This window comes from Bos grunniens, chromosome 11 (genome assembly GCF_055505025.1).
Source record: "Bos grunniens cultivar Pamir isolate PY7600 chromosome 11, Bosgru_T2T1.0, whole genome shotgun sequence".
Taxonomy (NCBI): Eukaryota; Metazoa; Chordata; class Mammalia; order Artiodactyla; family Bovidae; genus Bos; species Bos grunniens.
This window is the reverse complement of record NC_141175.1, coordinates 105633258-105660143: the sequence shown is the minus strand read 5'-3', so window position 1 is coordinate 105660143 and position 26886 is coordinate 105633258. Positions and strand designations below refer to the sequence as shown.

The window sequence follows — 26886 nt, the reverse complement described above, 5'->3', positions numbered from 1 at the left end:
TGGGCAGGGCCCTTGGGGCGCGCCCCACGGTTTCGGGCGGGGACCGGGCGGCGGCGGCGGCCGGGGCTCCTCCCTCTTCGGCCAGGGCGCCCCCGCTCTTAACCCGCGCGCGGGGGCGCCCGGGCCACTGGGCTCCGCCGAGCAAGAGAGCGGTCAGCGCAGAGTCAGAGCTGCGCTCGTCCCGTCCGGTTCCGAGGTCGTCGCCAGCCCGCCAGCATGGCCCCCTCAGCGGCGTCGGGCGTCAGCAGCCTGCCTAGCGGTTTCGCTGTCTTCACCACCTTTCCGGACCTGCTCTTCATCTTTGAATTTGTGAGTGGCTGGCGCGCCTGGCGCCGGCGCCGGCGCCGGGAAAGGCAGGTCGGGATGGGTCATGGAGCGCGCTCTCCTTTGCCGCAAGCCGCGAGGGTCCCTGAGCCTCTGGTAGCCGCAGGAGGAAAGGCTCTCCCCAACCCCCACCCCGCGATGCTACTTTGGCCCCTTCTAGCCCACGATAAACCGTCTCCGAGATTTGGGTGGAAAAACCAAACTCGCAACACGGATCAAATGTCGTAAGCTGGCCCGGGTCCATTGGGAGCGCACCGGGTCCAAAGCTGCGCTCCCAACCTGCTTCCCATGGGCTTACTGGCGATCGGCGTCCCTGTAGATGCACCCGGCTCTCCCCAGGGTTGGGATTTTGTTTTAAAATTTAAAAATCAGCAAAAGACACCTGCATATTACCAAGCGAAGGGTGGAGATGGGGTTAATGTCATAGGAGGAGCCGAATCTGGGTTATTTTCCCTTGAACGTTTCTGGTGAGTGAAGGAATTGGCCACCACTTTGATCTGGAAATAACACAACAGGTTGTGACTGCTCTGCCACAGTTATTGTGCTCATTGTGGAGGCTGGGGGAAGGAAGAGGGACCTGAAAGCTGGGCCAGGACTTGGCTGACCTTGAGCATCCAAGGACTTCTGCACCTGCTGTTGGTCCCTCCTTACACTGGCGCCCCAACCAGAGGCTGTGGGAAAGCGCTTCCTCCTCAGGGCTCCTGGAAAGTGCTCTCTGTGGGGACGCTTCAAACCATCCTCAGCCTAAACTCCCCAGGGTCCCAGGCCCTCACCTGGGAAGGGGCGGGCTGTATTTCTTTCCTGGGTGTGGTTCCATGAGCCAGGAGACTCCTGTCCCTGCATCCCCACCGCAGTAGTGGCTGCCTTGAGAGTCAGCTGGTAAAGAAAACATCCAACCTGTTCAAAAATGGACCTCAGCTTCTTACCTCCTGCTCGGTTGGGGAAGGCATGAACACCAAACCCAGCAGGTTCTGTTGCCCATGCAGGGTAGAGAGGGAGCACCCATGGGGGAGAGGGCTGAAGGGGTCAAGGTTGCCTGGTGGCACCATATCACTGAAATTGAGCCCGAACCTGCGTGTATACAGAGTAACTTTAAATCCTGGTGCTAGCCAGAATGCAGGAAGGGACTAGAAGCTCTAGACACCTCTAAGCTCAGCCACACCATTTATAGGTGGGGACACTCAGTCCCAAAGTGGAAGGGGTTTGCATTCACTGGAAAATTCCTTCCCCAAACGGCTCGTCTCTGTGCTTCTATTCAGCACTTAGCCTGAAAATGAGCATGTATAGTAAGCAATAGGTCGTTCCTTCAGAGGCTACTGTATTTACAGCGACAGAATTTGGTGATTGTAAGTGATGAAGGCTAAAGGTGAGGTGTGTGATGGGGCAGAAAGATTTTTAAGCCACAGAAGGACTTGCTAGTATCTCTTGAGTTGCCCTAATGAGTTGTTTACTCTGCCTTTGTAGCTGTTTGGGGAGCATTATAACACGAAGCATCAGAAAATGCGTTGAGAATTCCTTGGTGGTCCAGTGGTTAAGAATTCGCCCTTCTACAGCCAGGGGCCAGGGTTCAATCCCTGATCGGGGAACTAAGATGCCACAAGCCATACAGCATGGGTAAATAAATAAATTTTTTTTAAATGTGTTCATTGGGCTTCACACAAAAGACTCTGGCACACCTTCCTCCTCTTGCCCTGACTTGAATAGGTGAACATGCAGTATTCATAATAGTCAACCAGTGGAAACAGCCCAAGTGTCCCATTAACAGGTGAACAGATAAACGAATAGCGATATTCCATGCAGTGGAATACTACTCAACTGTAGGAAAGAATGAAGCACTGGTGCAGGTTGGTAAACCTGAAAACACTATGCTAAGTGAAAGAGCCAGATGCAATAGGTCACATGGCATTTGGTTCCACTTATGTGAAATGTCCAGAATGGGTAGATCTCTAGAGACAGAGCACAGATTGGTGGTTTGCCAGGGGCTGAGAGGAGAGAGAAATGGGGAGCAACTTAATGGGTGTGGAGTTTCCTTTGGGGGTGATGAAAATGCTTTGAAGTTAGATAGAGGTGGTGAGTGCACGTCATGAAGGTATTAAATGCTATTGAACAGGTCAGTTTTAAATGGTTAGTCTTCTGTTGTGCCAACTTCGTTTTCACTTTTTAAAAATTGAAAACTGTTTCAAAAATGACAGAAAAGTATACATACTTTAATAGGCGTTCATGTAACTATCACTCAACTTTGTTATACCTTAATATTTTTCCTTATTTACTCACAGTAGTAAGGAAATAGAGCTTTCAGATGTCATCTAAGCCACCTGGATATTTTGCTATTATCTTACTCTCTTCCCTTCAGCCTCAGGACCACCCCTGGGCTGAACATGTGTTCAATGTTAGACTTTTACTGCACCCCTAACTATTTATGATTACACCTGTGTGGTTTCATATTTTCCCGCTTTATAAAAAGGATGGTACACATCCTTCTTCAACACGGGTTTCATACAACCTTGTTCTGAGGTTTATACACACTGACACTCTTTATTTGGTCTTTTATTGATGGACATTTGGGCAATTTCCAAATGTGATACAGCAGACGGCACTGCCAAAGAACATTCTTGTGTTTGCTCCTGTACTTTGGGGAATTTCTTTCAAGAACACAAAGAGATTTGACTCACTGGGTCATAGGGATTGCACGCCCTCATTTTCCCAGTGTTAGCACACTGATGTCCAAAATGGTTACTCCAGTTCATAAGTGGGATTACCAGGAAGCTGATGGAGCTTAATTAAGCTCAGGACCCCTTCTTTCTCAGGCCCCTTCCAAGACTCTGGCTGACTTCGCGTTCCTTTAGAAAGAAGGTCTCCATACTGTATAACCCTCCTGACTCCCACCAGCAGCTTATGAAAGTCCCCATTGTGCTTCATCTTGCCTCACTTGGTAGAGTCAGACTTTGTAATTTTCTGCTAGTCCAATGGGTGTGAAAGGCTTGATTATTTTTTAAATCTGTGGCCCAGCAAGTTGTTGATTACTCACAGTCCATTTTCTCATGCTTGACCTCCCAGTAGCCTGGGAGGTGCCGCAGTCAAACTTTCCGCCTCCAGGTCTGCAGGGTGGACCTCTGCTGAGCTCCCCAAGACCAGGAAACTGCCCAGGAGTAGGGAAGGGTGGTAGCTTGGGTGGAGCAAGGCAGCTCTTCCCTAGGCCTGCACCCCTACCCTTGGGCTCCTGACCTCTGAAGGCTGTGGCAGACCCTGTCTCCATAAGCACCCCAGAGCCACCAAGGCCCTGCTGCTGCAGCAGGCAGCGGGTCACAGGTGTACACCCCGCTCCAGGCGCAGGCAGAATGTCAAATGTCCCCCTCCCCCAACAGCTCCCAGGGCTGTGCTCTGGCCTGTTCCCCCTCACCCACCCGAGAGAATTTTTCCTTTTGGAGCCAAGGCTCTGGTTTCCCTTCCCCCGCCCGCCACCGCCCTCGCCTAAGCCAGGGACTTCATGACACTGTTCAGAAAACAGGATGTTAACATAGGATGCTTTTGTCTCAAGCTCCAGCCAGGGTCCCCAAAGGAAACTTCTTTCACAAAGTGTTGAGAGGGACACCTCCCTTTCAAAACTTTTGGAGGGGTTGCCTGAGAACAGGTTATGTAATAATCTTTAACCCAACTCCCTTCTCCCCAGCCTGCTAGAGGCAGTGCCGCTGACAGCATGGCTGGGACGTTGAGAGAGAACTTTTGTTTGGAGAGTGTGCTGGGGATGCCATCCACTTCTCCAGGCACGCTGCTGCCCCCCACCCCCGCCTGCACACCTCAGGAGCCCGAGGGATCAGAGAAGGTCAAGAGATGAGGGGCAAAGCCTGTAGTGTGCAGTTTTAGGGGGTGAAGATGGGGAACCACCTGGAATCGTTGGCCGTGTCGACGCTTACAGTGAACTGAACATGTGCTATGCTTGTGCTTCGTCGCTCAGTCATGTCGACTCTTTGCTACCCCACGGACTGTAGCCCGACAAGTTCCTCTGTCCATGGGATTCTCCAGGCAAGAATACTGGAGTGGGTTGCCATGCTCTTCTCCAGGGGATCTTCCCAACCTAGGGATCAAACCCAGGTCTCCCGCATTGCAGGGAAGCCTGAACATAGTAGTTATTAATACTAAAGTGAGACTTGCAGGGGCCCAAAGTGACTGGGGGCTTTTTATTATTTGACGGTGACCAGAAAAGTCCTTGGACCTCCCTGGTAGCTCAGCTGTTAAAGAATCCGCCTGCAATGCAGGAGACCCCCGTTTTATCCCTGGGTCAGGAAGATCCCCTGGAGAAGGGATAGGCTACCCACTCCAGTATTCCCAGGCTCCTTGATGACTCAGATGGTAAAGAATCCACCTGCAATGCAGGAGACCTGAGTTCGATCCCTGGGTTGGGAAGATCCCCTGGAGGAGGGCATGGCAACCTACTCCAGTGTTCTTGCCTGGAGAATCCCCGTGGACAGAGGAGCCTAATGGGCTACAGTCCATAGGGTCTCAAACAGTTGGACATGACTGAGTGACTAAGCACAGCAGAGAAAAGTCCTGGCACTTACCCTAGAGCTTCACCTGTCTGGGGAAAGGCAGAACCACAGAATGGGAACTAGACAGTGGGGGTGGGGTGGGGCCAGGATAAGAAAGCAGTTTTCTAATGGGAGGTCGGCATTCTGGCTCCACGGGGAAGGCAGCCTGGAGACCCCTAGGGGATGAGAGCTGTAGAATCCCAGAAACCTAGAGTTTCTAGAGCTGGGGGAAAAACAGGCTCAGAGAGGGGAGGCACTCGCTTGGGAACTCCATCTCCAGGATGGGCCTCCTTGCAGTGACAGCAGGTCCTGAATTCACCCCAACACCCATGACAAGCTTTTGCCTACAGGAAATGGGATCATTCTGCCCACCTGGCAGCCCTGGGTGAGGCCTGGTTCCCTCTTCTCCCCTAGCTCCCCCAGAGGGTGAAGGGACAGTTCAGAGATCTTGGGGAGCCCACACCCACCAAGGCCTTGTTGCTACAAACACCCTGGAGGCTCTGAGCCGCTAGCTCCTGGGCAGGTCCAAGAGTCTGCACGTGATGCCACCGCCTGGCCCCCAGTGACCCAGCTGGGTCTGGAGTGGTCCTTGGGAGGCCAGTCTACACCCTGAATGTTTAAGGGGGGACAGTGAAAGGCTTGGGCGGGGAGCCAGGCGCCCTGAGGTTCCCCTGGGTTCCTGGCAAGCACCTCTCCTCCAGTCACCAGAGAGTGGGGGCCGGCCCTGCTGGCCAGTGCTGGCAGCCTGGCTTCCCCGACTGTGCCCTCTGACTCCCGGCCCCCGAGTCTCCGGTGTTGCAGGCCCCTCCCTGCAGCTGTTAAGGGCACAGCTGGGTTTTTACCTTTCTTCTTCTCTAAAGGGAGGGGAGGTGGAAGTCTCTCAGGGGGTTGTCCTTGGAGCTGAGGTACACTTGACTTTTCAAGTTTTTCAAGAACGGGAAGGCTACTTTGATCAGGAAACAGTGACTTTGAGCTGTTTTCTGGAAAATGCTAAGCGTGAAGATGCAGCTTAGCTCCCGGATCTGTGCGTTCATGTGTCATCACGACCAAGCCACCTTGAAAAAGATTACTTTTTAAGTTTTCCATAAGTCACCCCCAAGTCAACGCTGATGGGGCCCCCTTCTCTGTCTGAGCGCTGTCAGAAGAGACGAGGCAGGTTCCAGATGCCCCTGCAAAGGCACATCTCACACTCAGGGTCAGGCTGGCTATTTGTACCCACAACCTCCATGGCCCCCGCCCCCTCCCCCCAGCTGCCAGAGAGCATGGAGGAGGGTCACACTGCCTGCCGAGGCTAGCTCTGAGCCACTGTAGGAGTGGCTTGGCTTTTTTTTTTTAATTGAAGAACAGTTGATTTGCAGTGTTGTGCCAATGTCTACTGTACAGCAAAGTGACTCAGGTTTACACATGTATACATTCTGGTTTTTTAAATTTATTTTGTTTATTTTTAATTGAAGGATAATTGCCTTACGGTATTGCAGTGGTTTCTACCGAACATCAATATGAAGCAACCATAGGTTTACATTCTGTTTTTAATATTCTTTTCCATTATGGTGTATCCCAGGAGATTGGATATAGTTCCTGTACTCTACAGGAGATCCTTGTTGTTCATCCATTCTAAGTGCAGAGGTTTGTATCTACTAACTGCAGACTCCCAGTCCGCCCCTTGCCTTCCTCCTCTCACCTTTGGAAGCAGGTCTGATCACTGTCTGTGCGTCTGTTTCTGTTTCGTAGCTGGGTTCATTTGTACCATAGTTTAGGTTCCATGTACAAGTGATATCGAGCTTCCCAGATGCCGCTAGTCGTAAAGAACCTGCCTGCCAATGCTGGAAACATATGTTCGATCCCTGGGTCAGGAAGATCCCCTGGAAGAGGACGTGGCAACCCACTCTAGTATTCTTGCCTGGAGAATCCCATGGACAGAGGAGCCTGGCAGGCTACAGTCCATAGGGTGGCAAAGAGTCAGACACGACTAAAGTGACTTAGCATGCGTGAATCGACTTAGCTCACATGCACATAAGTGATATCGTATGGTATTTGTCTTTCTCTTTCTGACTTCCTTCACTTAGTATGAGATTCTCTAGTTCCATCCATGGGAGAAGGCAATGGCACCCCACTCCAGTACTCTTGCCTGGAAAATCCCATGGGCGGAGAAGCCTGGTGGGCTGCAGTCCATGGGGTCGCTAAGAGTCGGACCTGACTGAGTGACTTCACTTTCACTTTTCACTTTCATGCATTGGAGAAGGAAATGGCAACCCACTCCAGCGTTCTTACCTGGAGAATCCCAGGGACGGGGGAGCCTGGTGGGCTGCCGTCTATGGGGTCGCACAGAGTTGGACACGACTGAAGTGACTCAGCAGCAGCAGCAGCAGCAGAAGCAGTTCCATCCATGCTTTACAAATGGCATTATTTTGTGCTTTCACATAGCCGGGTAATATTCCGTTGTATATGTGTACCATGTCTTCTTTACCCAAGGGCTTTGCTCTGGACTCAGGACACATTGTCTGGGGGAAGGGCTGGTATGGGGACTGGGCCACCTGGGGCCGGCCTCAAGGTGGGATGGGGCCAGTCTGCACCTGGCTGGGGGCTGGCTCTTCCTGGATTCAGTGCTGAACACCAGCTTCCACCCCTCATACAAGCCTAGCTGGGCTTCCTCCTGGCTCTCACTTGTCACCTGGTCTTGGTGCTTTGGACCAGGGCCCCTGGGGTTAGGCATTGAGGAGATGCCCCAGAGGGTGCTCTTTCTGGATGCTGAGGGATGTGAGGACAGCAAGTGACTGACACCCCTGGGCCCTGAGGCACTGCCTTGAGGAGACGTGGGCCAGCTCCTCACAGCTTCCAGACTGTCCCACGGCGCATAGGGCAGGGACCTGGTACTCTGTGCATCATGGGACTCTGACTTGCCTCCTGCATTCTGGTGGGAAGTTGTGGTTCCTGGTAGCCTCCAGGTGGGCAGTCTCTAGTGGTGTAACCAGTTCTGAGGGTAATGTAGCAGCCTTGACTCTCCGCCTCAATTCCCAGGCTCCCCGTCCCTCCCTTTTCGTTGTTGTTCGGTTGCTGAGCCATGTCCGACTCTCTGTGACCCCATGGACCGCAGCACATCAGTCCTTCCTGTCCCTCACCGTCTCCCTGAGTTTGCCCAAGTTCATGTCCATTGCATCAGTAATGCCATCCGACCATCTCATCCTCTGCCACCCTCTTCTCCTTTTGCCTTCAGTCTTTCCCAGCATCAGGGTCTTTTCCAATGAGTCCCGGTGGCCAAAGTGTTGGAGCTCATCTTCAGCATCAGTCCTTCCATGAGTATTCAGGGTTGGTTTCCCGCAGGGCTGACTGGCTTGATCTCCTTGCCGTCCAGGGGACTCTGTCCCTCCTACTGTGTGATTGAGCTTCGTCCTCAGCATCAGTCCTTCCATGAGTATTCAGGGTTGGTTTCCCGCAGGGCTGACTGGCTTGATCTCCTTGCCGTCCAGGGGACTCTGTCCCTCCCACTATGTGATCAATATTGCACTCACACTGGGACAGAATGACCCGTGCTGAATCATTTTAATACACCAAGGTCCTAGGACCTAAAAACATCTGTAGGAACTAGAAGAAAAGCTGTCACACATCGATGGGCAGTGGGAAGAAGGGCTACACAGCCAGTCTCAGCTGACCTAAAATTCCACACTGGAGCCTTGGTTCCTATTAGAATGCCGTCGGGCTAGGAGGGGAGGGACAAGAAGAGAGGAGCCGGAAGGAGGGGGAGAAGTACCCCCTCATGCTTATAACCAGTGCCATGGAGAGAGAAGGGTACTGGGGAGGAGGAGATTTCCCTGCAACCCCCAGGAGAAGGGAATCCGGCCTGGACAGGGGCCCACAGTCCATACTCGTCCTATTAACATCAACTGCAGATCTGAACTCACAGCCTATCTCTGAATCCCAAACCTTTATCCATCTCCTCACCAACAGACTCGAGGCCCCCTGGGTCCTGGCCTCACCTTCAGATTAAAGGGACACTAGCACATGCTCTCAATGGCACCCCACTCCACTACTCTTGCCTGGAAAATCCCATGGACGGGGGAGCCTGGTGGGCTGCAGTCCATGGGGTTGCTAAGAGTCGGACACGACTGAGTGACTTCACTTTCACTTTTCACTTTCATGCAGTGGATGGCACCCCACTCCAGTGTTCTTGCCTGGAGAATCCCAGGGATGGAGCCTGGTGGGTTGCCCTCTATGGGGTCACACAGAGTCGGACACGACTGAAGCAACTTAGCAGCAGCAGCAGCAGCACATGCATACTTTTCATACTGTTCATGGGGTTCTCCAGGCCAGAATGCTGAAGTGGTTTGCCATTTCCTCCTCCAGTGAACCACATTCTGTCAGACCTCTCCACCATGCCCCACCCATCTGGGGTGGCCCCACATGGCATGGCTTAGTTTCATTGTTATACAAGGCTGTGGTCCATGTGATTAGATTGACTAGTTTTCTGTGATTATGGCTTCAGTGTGTCTGTCCTCAATGCCCTCTCTCAGAGCCTGCCGTCTTACTTGGGTTTCTCTTACCTTGGAATTGGGGCATCTCTTCACGGCTGTTCCAGCAAAGTGCACCCACTGCTCCTTACCTTGGATGTGGGTAGCTCCTCCTGGCCACCGCCCCTGACCTCGGACGTGGGGTAGCTCCTCTCAGCCACGCTTCTGCAAGGATACTGAAAGAGGAACTCCCCAGGTCGGTAGGTGCCCAATATGCTACTGGAGATCAATGGAGAAATAACGCCAGAAAGAATGAAAGGATGGAGCCAAAGCAAAAACAATACCCAGTTGCAGATGTGACTGGTGATAGAAGCAAGGTCCAATTCTGTAAAGAGCAATATTGCATAGGAACCTGGAATGTCAGGTCCATGAATCAAGGCAAATTGGAAGCGGTCAAACAGGAGATGGCAAGAGTGAATGACGACATTCTAGGAATCAGTGAACTAAAATGGACTGGTTGGGTGAATTTAACTCAGATGACCATTATATCTACTACTGTGGGCAGGAATCCCTTAGAAGAAATGGAGTAGCCATCATGGTCAACAAAAGAGTCTGAAATGCAGTACTTGGATGCAATCTCAAAAACGACAGAATGATCTCTGTTCGTTTCCAAGGCAAACCATTCAATATTACAGTAATCCAAGTCTATGCCCCAACCAGTAACGCTGAAGAAGCTGAAGTTGAATGGTTATATGAAGACCTACAAGACCTTTTAGAACTAACACCCAAAAAAGATGTCCTTTTCATTATAGGGGACTGGAATGCAAAAGTAGGAAGTCAAGAAACACCTGGAGTAACAGGCAAATTTGGCCTTGGAATACGGAATGAAGCAGGGCAAAGAATAATAGAGTTTTGCCAAGAAAATGCAGTCGTCATAGCAAACACCCTCTTCCAACAACACAAGAGAAGACTCTACACATGGACATCACAAGATGGTCAACACCGAAATCAGACTGATTATATTCTTTGCAGCCAAAGATGGAGAAGCTCTATTCAATCAGCAAAAACAAGACCAGGAGCTGACTGTGGCTCAGATCATGAACTCCTTATTGCCAAATTCAGACTTAAATTGAAGAAAGTAGGGAAAACCACTAGACCATTCAGGTATGACCTAAATCAAATCCCTTATGATTATACAGTGGAAGTGAGAAATAGATTTAAGGGACTAGATCTGATAGACTGCTTGATGAACTATGGACAGAGGTTCGTGACATTGTACAGGAGACAGGGATCAAGACCATCCCCATGGAAAAGAAATGCAAAAAAGCAAAATGGCTGTCTGGGGAGGCCTTACAAATAGCTGTGAAAAGAAGAGAAGTGAAAAGCAAAGGAGAAAAGGAAAGATATAAGCATCTGAATGCAGAGTTCCAAAGAATAGCAAGGAGAGATAAGAAAGCCTTCCTCAGCAATCAATGCAAAGAAATAGAGGAAAACTACAGAATGGGAAAGACTAGAGATCTCTTCAAGAAAATTAGATATACCAAGGGAACATTTCATGCAAAGATGTGCTCGATAAAGGACAGAAATGGTATGGTCCTAAAAGAAGCAGAAGATATTAAGAAGAGGTGGCAAGAATACACAGAAGAACTGTACAAAAAAGATCTTCACTACCAAGATAATCACGATGGTGTGATCACTCACCTAGAGCCAGACATCCTGAAATGTGAAGGATCCTGAAATGTGAAGTCAAGTGGGCCTTTGAAAGCATCACTACGAACAAAGCTAGTGGAGGTGATGGAATTCCAGTTGAGCTATTTCAAATCGTGAAAGATGATTCTGTGAAAGTGCTGCACTCAATATGCCAGCAAATTTGGAAGACTCAGCAGTGGCCACAGGACTGGAAAAGTCAGTTTTCATTCCAATCCCAAAGAAAGGCAATGCCAAAGAATGCTCAAACTACCACACAATTGCACTCATCTCACATGCTAGAAAAGTAATGTTCAAAATTCTCCAAGCCAGGCTTCAGCAATATGTGAACCATGAACTTCCAGATTTCAAGCTGGTTTTAGAAAAGACAGAGGAACCAGAGATCAAATTGCCAACATCCACTGGATCATTGAAAAAGCAAGAGAGTTCCAGAAAAACATCTATTTCTGCTTTACTGATTATTGCAAAGCCTTTTACTGTGTGGATCACAACAAACTGTGGAAAATTCTGAAAGAGATGGGAATACCAGATCACTTGACCTGCCTCTTGAGAAACCTATATGCAGGTCAGGAAGCAACAGTTAGAACTGGACATGGAACAACAGACTGGTTCCAAATAGGAAAAAGAGTACGTCAAGACTGTATATTGTCACCCTGCTTATTTAACTTCTATGCAGAGTACATCATGAGAAACGCTGGGCTAGAAGAACACAAGCTGGAATCAAGATTGCCGGGAGAAATACCAATAACCTCAGATACGCAGATGACACCACCCTTATGGCAGAAAGTGAAGAGGAATTAAAAAGCCTCTTGATGAAAGTGAAAGTGGAGAGTGAAAAAGTTGGCCTAAAGCTCAACATTCAGAAAACTAAGATCATGGCATCTGGTCCCATCACTTCATGGGAAATAGATGGGGAAATAGTGGAAACAATGTCAGACTTTATTTTTGGGGGCTCCAGAATCACTGGAGATGGTGACTGCAGCCATGAAATTAAAAGACGCTTACTCCTTGGAAGGAAAGTTATGACCAACTAGATAGCATATTCAAAAGCAGAGACATTACTTTGCCAACAAAGGTCCGTCTAGTCAAGGCTATGGTTTTTCCAGTGGTCATGTATGGATGTGAGAGTTGGACTATGAAGAAAGCTGAGCGCTGAAGAATTGATGCTTTTGAACTGTGGTGTTGGAGAAGACTCTTGAGAGTCCCTTGGACTGCAAGGAGATCCAACCAGTCCATTCTGAAGGAGACCAGCCCTGGGATTTCTTTGGAAGGAATGATGCTAAAGCAGAAACTCCAGTACTTTGGCCACCTCATGCGAAGAGTTGACTCATTGGAAAAGACTCTGATGCTGGGAGGGATTAAGGGCAGGAGGAGAAGCGGACGGCAGAGGATGAGATGGCTGGATGGCATCACCGACTCAATGGACATGAGTTTGGGTGAACTCCGGGAGTTGGTACTGGACAGGGAGGCCTGGCGTGCTGCGATTCATGGGGTTGCAAAGAGTCGGACACGACTGAGCGACTGAACTGAACTGAACTGAGTGCATGCATGTACGCTCAGTTGTGTCCAACTCTTTATGACCCCATGGACTATAGCCCACCAGCCTCCTCTGCCATGGAATTCTCCAGGCAAGAATATTGGAGTGGGCTACCATGTCCTTCTCTAGAGGACAACCATGTCCTTCTCTAGATCCCAACCCAGGGATCGAACTTGAGTCCCCTGCATCTCTTGCATTGGCAGCTGGATTCTTTACCACTTGAGCCACCTGGGAAGAAAAAGGGACACTATCTAAGTCTATATTGGGAGGGTGATGTCATAATGGGTCCCCCAGAAAGAACAAGCCTACTGACAAAGGGGCCACAAGGGCAGAGCACCTCGTAAGTAAACTGAGTCACAAAGCCTTAGCACCACTCCTAGTGTTCACCATGGGAGTAGCCTCAGAGGCCAGACGTCTCAGTTGGTAGAGGAGGAGAGGGTTCCCACCCAGAGAATCTCTGACCTGCCCCAGACACCTCCATAGGGTCAGAGGGGGGACCTTGTGCAAATTTCTGGGCACTGTCCCTGTCCTGGGCAGTGGTGCTTAGCTGGTCCTCCTCACTGGGGCTCCGACACTTTCACCAGGACCTGACTCTGCCCTCGGTGGCCCCAGAGCTGCTCCGGTGGGGCTTGGCAGTAGGACTGGATGAGAGAGGACAGGAAGAGAGAGGCGGGCCCCAGGTACTAGTGTAGCTTTGAATAAAGTCTGCCTCCTTGGCCGTACCTGCCCTCAGCGCACTTTGCTCTCAGTGTCTGCTAATGCACAAGTGAATGAATGAATGAGTGGGTGACTGAGTACGTGAGCAAGTGAAAGAAGGCTTTCCTTAGACTTGCTGGGAGCCCAGTCCCTCCACACAAGAGTGGAGGGGCTCATATCAGAACTAGTGCTTGCTTCCTGTTCTCTCTGCCTTTCAGAACCGGAAGAGGCCCCAGCCTCCCTCTCAGACCCGTTTTCTTGGGTCCTGGGGAAGTCTTCAGTGCTCTGACTTCCCTTTCCGTGCTTCCTCCTGCTGTTTGATGCTCCCGTCCTCTTGACTTGGTGATTATTCCCTTCTCTGCAGCTGCTGTTACTGTTTAGTCGCTCAGTCGTGTCTGACTCTTTGTGACCCCATGGACTGCAGCACGCTAGGCTTCCCTGTCCTTCACCATCTCCCTGTGTTTGCTCAAACTCATGTCCTTAGAGTCCGTGATGCCATCCAACCATCTCATCCTCTGTCCCCTTCTCCACCTGCCTTCAATCTTTCCCAGCATCAGGGTCTTTTCCCATGAGTCAGCTCTTCGCATCAGGTGGCCAAACTGTTCTTTGCAATAATTCATCCTTACCCAGCCTCTACACACGTGCATGCACGTGCGCGCGCACACACACACACACACACAGGAAAATGCCCTCAACTCTACCTCATGGAATGATTGCTCTTTTCAATCAACCAAGACTTAGAGCTGGGACTGCTGCTTCTCCAGGAACATGGTTCCTCTACAGGTCAGGCCACCCTCACAGACCTGCCTGGCATCACAATGATCCCTGACTGCCAAAAGAGTTCAGTGAGCACAGACACTTCCAGAAATACGAGTTGGAGCTGCTGTTCCTGGGAGAGCACCTAAGGGCTTGGGGGTCCCGGCTGGCTGTGTTCTGTGGCCACTTCCCTGTAACCGTCCAGAGTTAGAGGCACAGGCTCCTGTCCACACATGCCTTCAGGACCACCCCCTGCCCTGGGAGCTTGGGAATTCTGACTCTGAGCCCCCAGGGACCACACTACTAGGTGTGTGTCTTAACAACCTTGCGTGGGACGTCCTCTTTGGGAAACGTCTTGCCTTGCTATTGGAAGAGTGCCTGCCCGTGGTGGCCTTGACAGAGTAAAATGGAACCCCAGAAAAATATTCAGAGAATTTGAGCAATTCTGCCTTGTCCTCAGTGATCCGAGTCCGGCAGTGAAAACACTGGACGATTGTGGACCCGGAGCTCTTGGCCCTGCACAAGCGAAGGAGGCGGTCTGCCAGTCTCAAGAATGTGCCGATGGAATCCTTTTCCCTCTCTTGTAACCAAAGCTCATTGTTTGAAGGAAGGCTTTCTCATCTTTTTATGTCCTTTCTGTTCCCTTTTGCAGAACCAGACAAATTTCCCCCAACTTTTGATTTCTAGGAGATGGTAGAGTTTTCTCTTTTTGATGCTTTTGAAATTTTATTTTTATTTTAAAATTCTGGGTCCCAGTGAGGTCTAGCGGGGATAAGTACATGTTGCCATCCTGACTGGGGCTTGCACGTGGCTACAGGTGAGGCTTCCCCCCATCATATGACAGTCGTGACAGTGAGTATCCAGAGCACTTGGTGTGCGCTGCTCCTGCAGGTACACACCCATTTCACCCCAGCCCCATGGGGCGGGACCTGCTGCTGTCACTGTTTTTCAGATAGGGACCAGCGAGGAAGGAATTAGCCCAGGGACAACCAGTCGCCAGCAAAATGTGGCAGAGCTGATTCGAACTCAGTTATTCTGAAATCTACACCCTTAACCACCTTCACCTGCCTCCTCTTGATTAATTCAGAAATGAAAAGACAGAGGACTTCTCTGGTGGTCCAGTAGTTGGGACTCTGAGCTCCTGATGCAGGGGCCACAGGTTCGATCCCTGCTTGGAGAACTAAGATCCCCCATGCTTTGTGGTGTGGCCAAAAAAAGAAAGAGAAAGGACCTACTCTGAGTTCACATGAGAGCCTTCCCCAAGACCACCTGCTGAAGAAATTTTATTCACAAAAATAATTTGATGGGAGTGAACAACCAATAAAAACTTTTTGGCAATTTTTTGTCTAGTTTTGTACAATACCCTTGGTTCTTACAGCACTTCACCTCCGCTCAGCATCTAAAACCAGACAGAATGAAAGATGGCAGTTTCCAGTCCTAAAACACCAGGGTGGCTCAGATCCCCAGCTCCACTCCATTCACACACACACAGGCTATGTCCTTGCGTCCCGAGGACACCCAAGGAGGAGTGACTCCCACGTTCAGGAAAACAGGGATGGAAGCTTAAGAAGAGGAAAGGAAACTTTGAACTGGAGCCACTTGGGAACTGGAGCGGCATCTTGGCCAGCATTGCTAGACACTAGAGACAGAAGCCATTTCTTCGGGTTTGACAAGAGTTACCGGAACATCATCCGTGGACCGATTGTGTTATGGAAACACATTCCAAAGCCTTTGCAAAGAGTTTGGGATGTGTGCTTCTTGTCCTAGAACTCTGCTCCTCTCCTGGGCATGAGACCCAGGCACTGGGGTTTTGAAGGTGACCCAGGCAGTGTAGACTGATGGTTAAGGGACCACAGTGCCTTAGCCCAGGCGCCACCTGCATTGTCCAGCATGGGGATCAGGGACCCAGAGAGAGAGCTCAAGCCTGGTGAGCCTCAGGCCACTCAGCTTAGAGACATTCGTCTGAGGCCACCCCTGCTGGCTTCACCATCTCTGTTATGGAGGATGATGTCCAGGGTGCAGGCCAGGGGTGGCAGGAACCAGGCCTGGTGACAGAGATGACTGGAAACTGGGGCCATGCCTCCATGGTGTGACTGACATTTCAGAACCATTGCCTCTCAGAGTGCTTCCTGGGAGCCCCCTCCGGGTTTTCTTTAGGAGGAGAAGTGCTTGAACCCTCACCTACCCCTTTGCTCTTGACAAATATTTGGCCGGTGGGGTGCTGAGGCCAGGGTGGGGTGGACTGCTCCCTGCCCTGGACGCCTTATCTCCTGGGTGTGGGTGTTCGGCTTGCTCTGTTTGCTCTCTGCAAACTTTGTAGGTGGAGTGTGGCCTGGCACTGGCTCAGCCACGTGATTTATACTGAACCTCGGCTTTCCACTGAGTGGGGCCAGGGAAGCCTTCGAGGTGGCCCAGCAACTCGTGTGGAGGTCACACTGCCTCCAGCCGCAACTCCTCCCACCTGTGCCCCAACCTCTTGCCTTCCTAAGCCGTCCTTGCGGCTCCAGCAGCCTCTGGGTCCGTGAGGTGCTTGTTCCTCCCCTGGAAAGCCTCGTCCTGACCACTTGGCCAGGCACAGTAAAGAATCTGTCTGCCAGTGCCGGAGAGGCAGAGATGTGGGTTTGATCCCTGGATCGGGAAGATCTCCTGGAGAAGGAAATGGCAACCCACTCCAGTATTTTTGCCTAGAGAATCCCATGGCAGAGAAGCCTGGCAGGATCACAGAGTCAGACATCACTGAGTGGTTAAAAACAAATGAAATCAGCTAAGTCCACCTCTCCCTTCAAACCTCTACTGGGGCCATGTCCCAGTTGGTGCTACTCTGCCCACTCAGGGCTGGTAATTGTCTTGAGTTGTCACTGACTGACTCGGGGTCTGTATGGCCCAGGCTGCTGGCATCCTGTTAGGAGTCTTCCCCCTGCCTGGGTGATGCCAGGCACAGGGCCAGAAGCTTCACACGCATGCCCACAGTTTCAGGCAGTTCACGCCACCCTAAGTGCCATTTGCAGTGGAGGAAGCCGGGGCCTCCTCCAGCAGATTTGATGGGGAGGCCCTCCCACATTATGTGCCAGCAGGCCCCTGCTCGTGTGACGGGCATGCCACATCCACCCTCTTCTCCAAGCCATGCTCTCGTGCCTTCCAAGTCCAAATCCGTCTCACCCTTCGGCACGCTCACATCCTTCTGTCCCTGTTCCTGTGAATAAGGCCTAGCGGTCTGTTTGATCTTCAAGGCAGTTATGGATGAACCTACACACACATCTCACCCTACGGCAGTCTGAGGGGCTTATTTGATGGACTTTGCTCCACTGATTATTGGAAAGTGTGTCCCACTAACTCTCAGTCACCACTAGAGGAATTTTCTGGTGAGAGCTGCCTGCATCTGATTCACTGGGCCCACCTTGGCTTTGATAACTGCAGATTCTTCACTGCACTGATTTTTCTACCCAAATGTGATGGTCCCCTGGTGCTTCTCAGCCAAGAGGCTCAGAGAACACCTGTGAGGAAGTGCTGCCTCTTACCCAGCAAGCGGGCAGCAGGTTCAGGGAGACAGGGTCGAGGTGTGGCCACATGCAGTCACACCACAGGGGATGCAGGGCTAGGAGGGGGCCCGTCCTCAACCCCCAGACCCTCAGGAGGATGACGCCAAGCTCTGCCGCTCCTTGGACCCTCTGACTGCAAAGCCGCGTGCACCTGTGTCCCAGCCCAGGCCTTTTCTGGCTAGGGACGCTGGGGAGGCTGAGGTGACCTCACTAGGATGGAGAGGGACAAGAAGGGAAAGCAGGCACAGAGACTCCCAGCATGACTGTGCCTTGTCCACAGAGGGAGCTAGACCGGGGCACTGAGGTCATGACCCCTATGTCTGTCCTTACGATCCTGGGGGCTCCCTGACCCTGAGGGACATGAAGCAGGGTGTCTTCTGGATAATGGTGGCAGGGAGGAGTGTTCGTCTCATGCCTGTCCTAGGAAACCTGAGATCAGGCTGGCCTGGGCCTCCCCACTCCACCCCTCCTCCAACAGTCAGAGAACTTCTGAGACTTGGGGATTTCAAGATCAAGTTTTTTATTAAATGCTAACGATATAGTATGGCTAATTTGTTTGGCCAAGACCAACAGAATCTGCTGCTCACTACCATTTTATAAAAGAAAGAATATTTGGGGGAGTTCCCGGGCAGTCCAGTGGTTAGGACTTGGCGCTTTCACTGCCGTGGCCCTGGGTTCAGTCGCTGGCTCACAAACTGCACAGCATAGCCTTCCCCCCGCTCCGACCAAAAGGATATTTTTCTATAAGAAATACTAGGAAAAATATAATCCCAGAATTTGCCCTTTACTGATAAAACTGGATGGTATGAATCCTTTCTAGGGATAACCTATTAAGTCACATGTGCCTTTGTTTCTCCATCTCACAAGTGGGTCAGGCCCACACTTGGGACACTGTGAGGATGAACTGAGTTAGTATTTGTGCAGTGCCCTGGCAGACCCCAGCGCAGCCTCGGGGTCTGGCCTTCCTGGTCTGACTGTCACCCCTTCTCTGCCTCCCTCTGCAGGTCTTTGGGGGGCTGGTGTGGATCCTGGTCTCCTCGTCCCACGTGCCTATTCCGCTAATCCAGGGCTGGGTCATGTTCGCGTCTGTGTTTTGCTTCGTAGCCACCACTGTCCTGGCCTTCTTGTATGTAATTGGCGCCCACGGCAACAGAACATCATGGATCACCCTGGTGAGTCCAGCCCTGCATGTCTGGGGCAGGGGGTAGTGATGGGCGCTTCCCCTGGGAGGCGGGCTTTCCCAGTGCGGGGTGAGGAGCCCTGTGGGTGTCTCCTGCGCGCCCTCCAAGGCCGAGTGGTGACAGCAGCCCAGGGCTCCCGCAGCAGGAGGCTGACTGACGCTGTCCCTGCCTGGTTCTCCGGGGGCTGCTCTGCCTTCTCCTCTGTGATCACCCCTTTCCTGGAAACCAGCAGCCCAGCATCCCTCCCTGTCCCTCCCGCACCTGCCAGGGGTCGGTCGGCGTCTCCCCCCACCCGCAGGACTGGCTTTCGCCTCCGGGGAGGGGCCAGGGCGCCAGGGGTGGGCCCTGCTGCCCGGTGTGAGGCGTGCTCACTGCCCCACTCCCGTCCCGGCCTCTAACGCGGGGTCACCAGAGAGGAGCCTGGCAGGGGAAGAGATGGCCTGTGATCTCCCTTCCGCATGAATTCTGCCTTGAGGCCCGTGAAGGGGGGAAATGACGCCTGGGCCACCTGCCCTGCCCTCCCCTGGATGGGGTGGGGTCGTCAGCCAGGCCCCTTACTCTCCAAAGGCCTCCAGCCTAGACTTCAGAAACCCCCTGAAAATTATAACTACTCAAAGCCTGCTCTAGTCCTTTTTTGAAAAAAAAAAAAAATTACTTATTTATTTGGCTGTGCTGGTCTTCGCTGCTTTGCTCGGGGTTGCTCCAGTTGAGGTGAGCGGGGCCTCTCTCCATGTGGTACCCGGCTTCTCACTGCAGTGGCTTCTCTGGCTGTGGCTCCCGGGCTCTCGAGCTCAGGCTCAGTAGCTGTGGCGCATGGGCTTAGCTGCCCCGCAGCATGTGAAGTCTTCCCAGACCAAGGATCCAACTGTGTCTCCTGCATTGTCAGGTGGATTCCTACCCACTGTGCCACCAGGGAAGTTCCTTTTGTTTTGCTTTTAAACATAACTGGAGCCCCCATCCGTGGTCATCCTTCAAGAAAAAAGCTAACAACAAAACAACAATACAAATGGCCTGAGTCTTTGTTTCTGAGTTGAGCACTGAGGCCACATCCAAACTGGGGACTGTGACCACAGCGGACACTTCTCAGGCCCAGAACTGATTTCTACCAGTTGCACGCAGAAAGGGCCACTCCCCGACCCACGACTAGATCCCACCTCACGGGAAAGCAGTGCCCCTCCTCCATCAAAGTCCTTACTCTGCCCCCAGACTGGTGAGACCGAGCTCAGCGCATCGACCCTGGGCAATCAGTGTCTCTGAGGAGGGGGTGGGGGGGCGGTGACAAAGGAAGTGGCGGAGGCTGGTGGAGGCGCCTGGCCCAGGCCAGGCAGGGTCAGGCGGGGTGGACAGGCCCTGCTGGACCACAGCCGCCCCAGGCCTCCCAGCTGGCCGCCCCATCTCTCTGATGGCTCTTTCTGACCCCGCAGGACGCAGCCTACCACTGTGTTGCCTCCCTGTTTTACTTTGGTGCCTCTGTCCTGGAAGCTCTGGCCGCCATCCAGCTGCAAGACGGCTTCCTCTACAAATATTACCATGAAAACATCTCTGCTGTGGTGAGTCCCCCGTCAAGGTGCCCTGTTCCCAGCTCCCACTGCTCACTGTCACAGGTACTGAGTGGAAGGCTGCCCAGGCCCTCCCTGCTATTTTTTAGTTCACTAGATTTCAATTTGGCCACCTCATGCAAAGAGTTGACTCATTGGAAAAGACTCTGATATTGGGAGGGATTGGGGGCGAGAGGAGAAGGGGATGACAGAGGATGAGATGGCTGGATGGCATCACTGACTCGGTGGACGTGAGTCTGAGTGAACTCCGGGAGTTGGTGATGGACAGGGAAGCCTGGCGTGCTGCGATTCATGGGGTCGCAAAGAGTCGGACATGACTGAGTGACTGATCTGATCTGATCTGAGATTTCAATTAAAATAAAACTCCCCCCTCATTTCTGAAGAAACAGAGCCCCAGAGGAGGGAACTGGTGTGCCCAGGCTCCCAGGCGCCAGTCAGTGCGCACTGCCCAGGCTGGGCGGGCTTTGAGATGGCAGATGCAGGAGGGTGCGTGCCCGTGGGGGCCGGGCAGTGTGTGGGCTCCTGTGGACAACCTTATTTACCCCCTGAAGCTACGGGTGGAATGGGTGCTGGAACCACCTTCCCCTCGTTAGGAGGACAGAGGGGATGAGATTGTGTATCTGGGGGGCACCTTGCCTGCAAGTCTCTGAGCTCTGAAAGGAACGTCCTCCGCCTGGGAAGCCAGACCCTCTGGCAGGCTGTGAGGTCATAATCTGAATCTTCTTGTTGCTGGGATGGGTCAGGATGACAGGGAATAAGAGAATATATCCTTTAATAAAACTCTTTTCCAGAGTTACGCATGTGTGGGCTTGCCCCAGTATGCTGACTCGTTATATCAGATACATTTCTAACTGTGGATATTATTTAAAAACTAAGAAAAAGCTTCAGAAACAGCGCCCAGATTTCTAGTGAGCAACCTATGAATTAAGTAAACCCCAAGGTCAGATGTGATGACAGACTACAAGATGCCCGCCCCCAGTGCCAAAGCTGTGCTGCCCCACCCCTTTGGGGAAAGGCAGGACAGAGGCGGAGAGAAAGTCCATGGGGTGGGCACCGCTGGGCTCTGGGAAGGGGGTGCCCTTCCTGCTCCCAGAGGGACGGGTCTCGGGGAGAGCGCCTCGAAGCCTGTCTGCTAGCCTCCAGGGGCCCATCCCCTTCCCTGGGGAAGCCACACGCTCCCCTCAGCTCCCAGCCACTGCCCAGTGCCATAAGCAGGGCCCCCTCATGGTCCCTGGGACCCCCTCAACTGTCCCACAGAGTGGGAGCCTCTCCCATATGGGATCATCTCCCAAGATGGCTGGATTCTAAACAGAATCACAGCAGGCTCTCTTTCCCTTGAGACGAATCATTTGCCGCCTCCATCACCTTCAGATGACTGTTTCATTGCCCCCTCGATAGAGAAACCACAGGTACCGCCCCCAACCCGACCCCAGAAGCCTTCTCTCTGAACAGACATCAGTCAGGCATCTGACAACCATTTCTGTAGAATTACTGCAGACAAGGGCAGTTAAACCTAGATGGAATGTGGATAGTGGGCCAGCACTTGACTAACAATCCAAGTGGGGTGAGTTAATGACCCTGTCCACTGGTCTAACCTCTAGTTGAAAACTGCTGGGCTCCACCACGTTCTGACTTTTTTACTTCCTATCAAAATACAGCATAGATGTCTTGGGTTTTCCTGGTGACTCAGCTGTAAAGAATCCACCTGCCAATGCAGGACGGGTGGGTTTGATCCCTTGGTCAGGAAGATCTCCTGGAGAAGGAAACGGCAACCCACTCCAGTATTCTTGCCTGGGAAACCCCATGGACAGAGGAGCCTGGTGGACTTCAGTCCATGGGGTTACAAAAGGGTCAGACACGACTTAGCAACTAAATAACAGCACAAATAGGCTTCTAGAGAGGTGAGGACACAGGGGTACAGCTTGATGAATTCTGTAATCCATCCATTATTCATAGTTCACGACCCTCCGTGTAACAAACGCCCAGACTAAGAAACAGAACATAACAAGCAGCTCCCAGAAGTCCCCTTTGTGCCCTGCCCAGTCATCGTGCCCCTTCACTCAGGATCCCAGAAGTCCCCTTCGTGCCCTGCCCAGTCATCGTGCCCCTTCACTCAGGATCCCAGAAGTCCCCTTCGTGCCCTGCCCAGTCATCGTGCCCCTTCACTCAGGATCCCAGAAGTCCCCTTCGTGCCCTGCCCAGTCATCGTGCCCCTTCACTCAGGATCCCAGAAGTCCCCTTCGTGCCCTGCCCAGCCATCGTGCCCTTCACTCAGGATCCCAGAAGTCCCCTTCGTGCCCTGCCCAGTCATCATGCCCCTTCACTCAGGATCCCAGAAGTCCCCTTCGTGCCCTGCCCAGCCATCGTGCCCTTCACTCAGGATAAACCCCATCCTGGTGTCTAGCTTCTGGGGTCCACTCCACCTGCTTTGGGTCCCCATGAGCACTGTGTGCCTGCTCCCATGTCTGGCTTCTCTCCCCACATCAGGTTTGTGAGGCTGTTCCACATCGCTGGGTGGGGAAGTAGAGGTTTGTTCTCTTTGCTGTTTACTGCTCCACTGATGACTACACCAGCATCATCTATTTATCCTTTTCATGACTGATCATGTCCCCATATCTTTGTGAGCTCAGTTGGAGAGCCCTGAGAAGACTCTGGCAAAGTCACGGGGGCAGAATCAGGCATCTAAATGCTGCCTGCGGGCCCGATATGCTGGGCTGAACACACCCCCTCCCCCACCAACCAAGGGAAATATGAGCCCGTTTTCATGTAAAGTCACATCTTTGTATTCAAAATATCAGTTGTGTCCATGCATGGGGGAGAAGGGATCCTGAATACAGGCTCAGGATTTAACCCCAGACCTTGCCCAGACCGCACATGCCTCTCCCAAGATCAGGTGGGGTGGCAGCAGCGGATGTGGGGGCGGTCTGAGGATGTGAGAAGGCTTGGCAAGACCCTCTCCCCCACGTGCCTGGCCTTCATGAGCATCTGACCACCCCTCACTCTCTCCTGTAACTCCACACCTTCCTCAAGAGCTGTTTCCCCCTCTCTCCTGGGCTGGCAGCAGACAGCCTGCACCAGAGGGATCCTGAGGATTGCTGAGAGTTGACTAAAAGTAGCTGGAAATTTCTGGAGAAATCTGGTGGTTCCGAGGTCTTAACTGTGGTGGACAGCAATGGCCATTGCTCATGGAGAGGGGCTTCTGAGGGTCTGAGTTCACATCCACTCCTGGTCCTGGCTCTCTCTCCTCAGTGTACCACCTTCCTGCCCCTCTTCTGAGGAGCTCCTGCTGAGGGTCTCTGTTGGGCCCCAAGTCCCCACACGGTACACTGCTCCTGCCTGATAGGCAGAGGTCTCTTTTGAGGGCTTCTCACTCATCTGTGACTGCTCCCTTTGGACAGGGTGTCTGATTCCCAGATGGATTTTTTTGCCTGGTTATTAAATAACTCAAGTTACTCACTGCCCCTGGCAATGAGGGTGAGGGTTCACCCAGGTGTGGAGGCAGGGCGAGGGGGGGCACCATGACTGCTGGTTTTATGAGAATTTTCAAGTCACGGGAGTGCAGCCAGTTGGATGCTGTGCCTCGGTTGGAAACTCTTGACCCTCACACCCAAGGTCACAAGCCAGGTGCAGGTATTTGCTAAGGGGCAGGAAACCTCTGGGGGCCAGCCACCCAGAGCTGGGTGATACTCCCCAAGCGAACACAGCAGATCGGGGCCTTGAAAGGGCATGCATGGAGTGACCTTTCTGCTGCATTTCCTGGCCTCTGCTCCCAGCAGCTTTCTCAGTAAGCCCTCTCCTTTTGCCAAAACCTCAAAATCCCTCCTCCCCATCCCAGCCCCTCACTTCCTATGGCCTGGCTCCCTCCAAATAAAATTCTGGTCAAGGTCAGAAGATACCCAGGTGGCAAACCCATGTGTTCAAACTCTCTTGGCCAAGGCCACTGGGATCACAGTGGCGGACTCTGGTCCTACTGGTGTGCAGGAAGGAAGTTTTCCATGAAGAGCAGGGCATATTCACCTGCAATTATCATTGGAGGGGTCTCTGGGGGCCCTCATTTCTAGTTAGGCAGCACTGATGTGATGACATGTGCAGGCAGAGGGTTGACCTTGCAAGCCAAGTCCAGGGTGTCACGAGGTCACCTGGAGTCTGTGCTCAGGGCATTCTGGGTCGCACGCAGGCTCCACAGGAGAGCACGTCTGCATGTGTAATGGGAAGCAGTGGCGTCCACACGCTCCAGGGCTACCAACCCTGAGCACCGCAAGAGCGGCCAGCCCAGCATGGACAGCCCATGGCTTTCTGAACTCCCCCCGTGAATACCCAGTTAATTGTCATTTATCTCGGTTGCAGGTGTTTTCATATGTAGCCACTCTGCTGTACGTGGTCCATGCCGTGTTTTCCTTAATCAGATGGAAGTCTTCCTAGAGCAGCAGAACTTTAACTGAACACCAAGAAGGTGTTAACCGATCGGCCAGCCTTCCAGCATAACACTTTAGAATGCAGAATGTTCTTGAGAACGGATAAAGAGAGAGGTTTATTCTTCCGTATACCTTCATGTCAGAGTAAGGGGGCTTGCTACGTTTACCCTCCAACTGTTGGGCTGTCTTTCCAAGATCGTTTCCTATTTGAAAGGGGGCAGTGGGGTGGGGAGTGAGGACTAACCATGACACCGGACTGCTGGCCCCTGGACTGGATCGTGAGGACTGCCTACCGGAATTTTCCTCAGGCGCTTCTGAGGGTCCATCTTGCAGCAAGTTTCTCCATCTTCATGGATATTCTGCATCTTCAAGGATAATCTACCTGTCGTGGGGAATAAAAGTCATTCAGCAAATATTTGCAGATGTCCATGGTGGGATGGGATAAACCCTTGAAATACTTTATAAAGTGTCTTTATGTTCAATACTTTTGTGGGAGTGTTTTATTTTTTAATTCTCCAGCATGGGAACACCATCATGTCAGTCCACTTTCTGAGGACTCCTTGGGTTAGATCAAATCTCAGAGGCAGCTGCAAAGGGCAGTTCAGATGACAGCTGTGTGTGCCTGGTCCCTGCATCTCCGAGAGCCCAGAGAGGGTATCCCATTCTCCTCAGCTAACAGGGAGGTCAGATGGCTTCACTCTTTCTAGAAACTCACCAAGTTATCAGCCTGGGGGACCCCTTCTTTTTCCTACAAAACAAAGGAGCCTGTGCTCAATGAGAAAGTCCTTATACCAAAAGAAAATGGGCAGACGTTTCTTCTCACTCTATACAAACACTGATCAGAAATTTTCTGGGCAGTATGTTCTATGTCAGGCTTTCCTGGTGACTCAGTGGTAAAGAATCCTCCTGCCAAGGCAGGAGACGCAAGTTCGATCCCTGGGTCAGGAAGATTCCTTGGAGAAGGAAATGGCAACCCATTCCAATATTCTTGCCTGGAAAATCCCATGGACAGAGGAGCCTGGCAAGCTACAGTTCACAGGGTCCAAAAGATGAGGTCACAACTTAGCAACTAAACAACAATGTTCTGTGTTCTATGCCCATCGGGAATGTGAATTAGAAACTGCTTTTAGAATTTCCTTGGGCCACTCCATAGGAGATAAAGGGGACTGGGCTACCATGGGAAAGGAAGCATGATGACAAGTGGCAGTGCCATGCTGGGTATGAGTTGTCTGGGTCAGAAGGAAAGAGGATGATGAGGAAAGAGGGCCCTCGGCTAGAAATGCTAAAAGCTCAGCTCCTGTTATGAAATGCTCCATTATCACTTCAATCAAAGATGTTCATGATGTTCCCGAGCTGGGACACCAGAACAGGTGCCTCAGAGGCTGGTCAGGTCCCAGCGCGGAGGTGAAGGGGCAGAGGCTGGACAATCGCTTCTGAGTGGGCACGCAGAACAAAGAGTCAAACCTCAAGCAGAGGTTTAACTAGTTGACATCTTACTCCCCTTCTGGTATAGGGACCTGTGACTAAACTGGGTCTCAGTGGTGTCTTCAGGAGCTGTCTGTTATCCCATGTAATTGTACCAGAAAAGGCCATTTTCACCCAGTCCATTTAAGTTAAAATTTTATAGTATTAGGAACAAAAGGACATAGGGGCTATATTCTGAAAAATGAAAATACAGGTTAAGAAATGATAGGAAGTTTGTCACATATTTAACAAAATTTCCAATTAAGTGTTGACTGAGGGAAGTCTCATTTTTCTCATGATGTGCCAAGATGCTAATAGAAGCTCACATTCAACCCCATCAAAAAAAGAAAGAAACCAGAGGCTAACTGAATGCTTTTGCACTTACCCAGTTTAAAGGAACTTCGACATGCTACTGAAAGTTGCCAGTTGTCTAACTCTAAACCCTCATTAGTTCCAAGCTTTGCAGATTCTCTGATATGACTTTCTCATTCCTCCTATCCCGAGTCATTTTTATCACTTGGAGTTTCATTGAGCTTTCGATTTGCCTCCTCTTTGCAATGGGTGTAATAAGGCTCTTGCCTTGGGCCAGGCAGCTCCCATATAGAGAGCCTCCTGTCCTCCTCCCAGTTGGGCACAGGACACAGCCACGACTGTCCTTTCACAGGCAGGGGGACGGGTGCACTCGCTGGTGAGAACTGGAGCTGGTGGGGCTGGCTTCCTCTGCCCCCGAAGCTCTG

General features: G+C 51.9%; 1 protein-coding gene across 1 annotated transcript; it reads left to right on the top strand.

Moving 5' to 3' along the window:
- The first annotated feature begins 126 nt into the window (after positions 1-126).
- LOC147363788 (myelin and lymphocyte protein) lies at positions 127-25167 on the top strand. The gene is made up of 4 exons (XM_086328273.1): positions 127-309; positions 18535-18702; positions 20136-20261; positions 24618-25167. The coding sequence occupies exons 1-4, from the start codon at positions 217-219 to the stop codon at positions 24690-24692; spliced, it is 462 nt and encodes a 153-aa protein (XP_086184399.1). The 5' UTR covers positions 127-216; the 3' UTR covers positions 24693-25167.
- The last annotated feature ends 1719 nt before the right edge of the window (positions 25168-26886 follow it).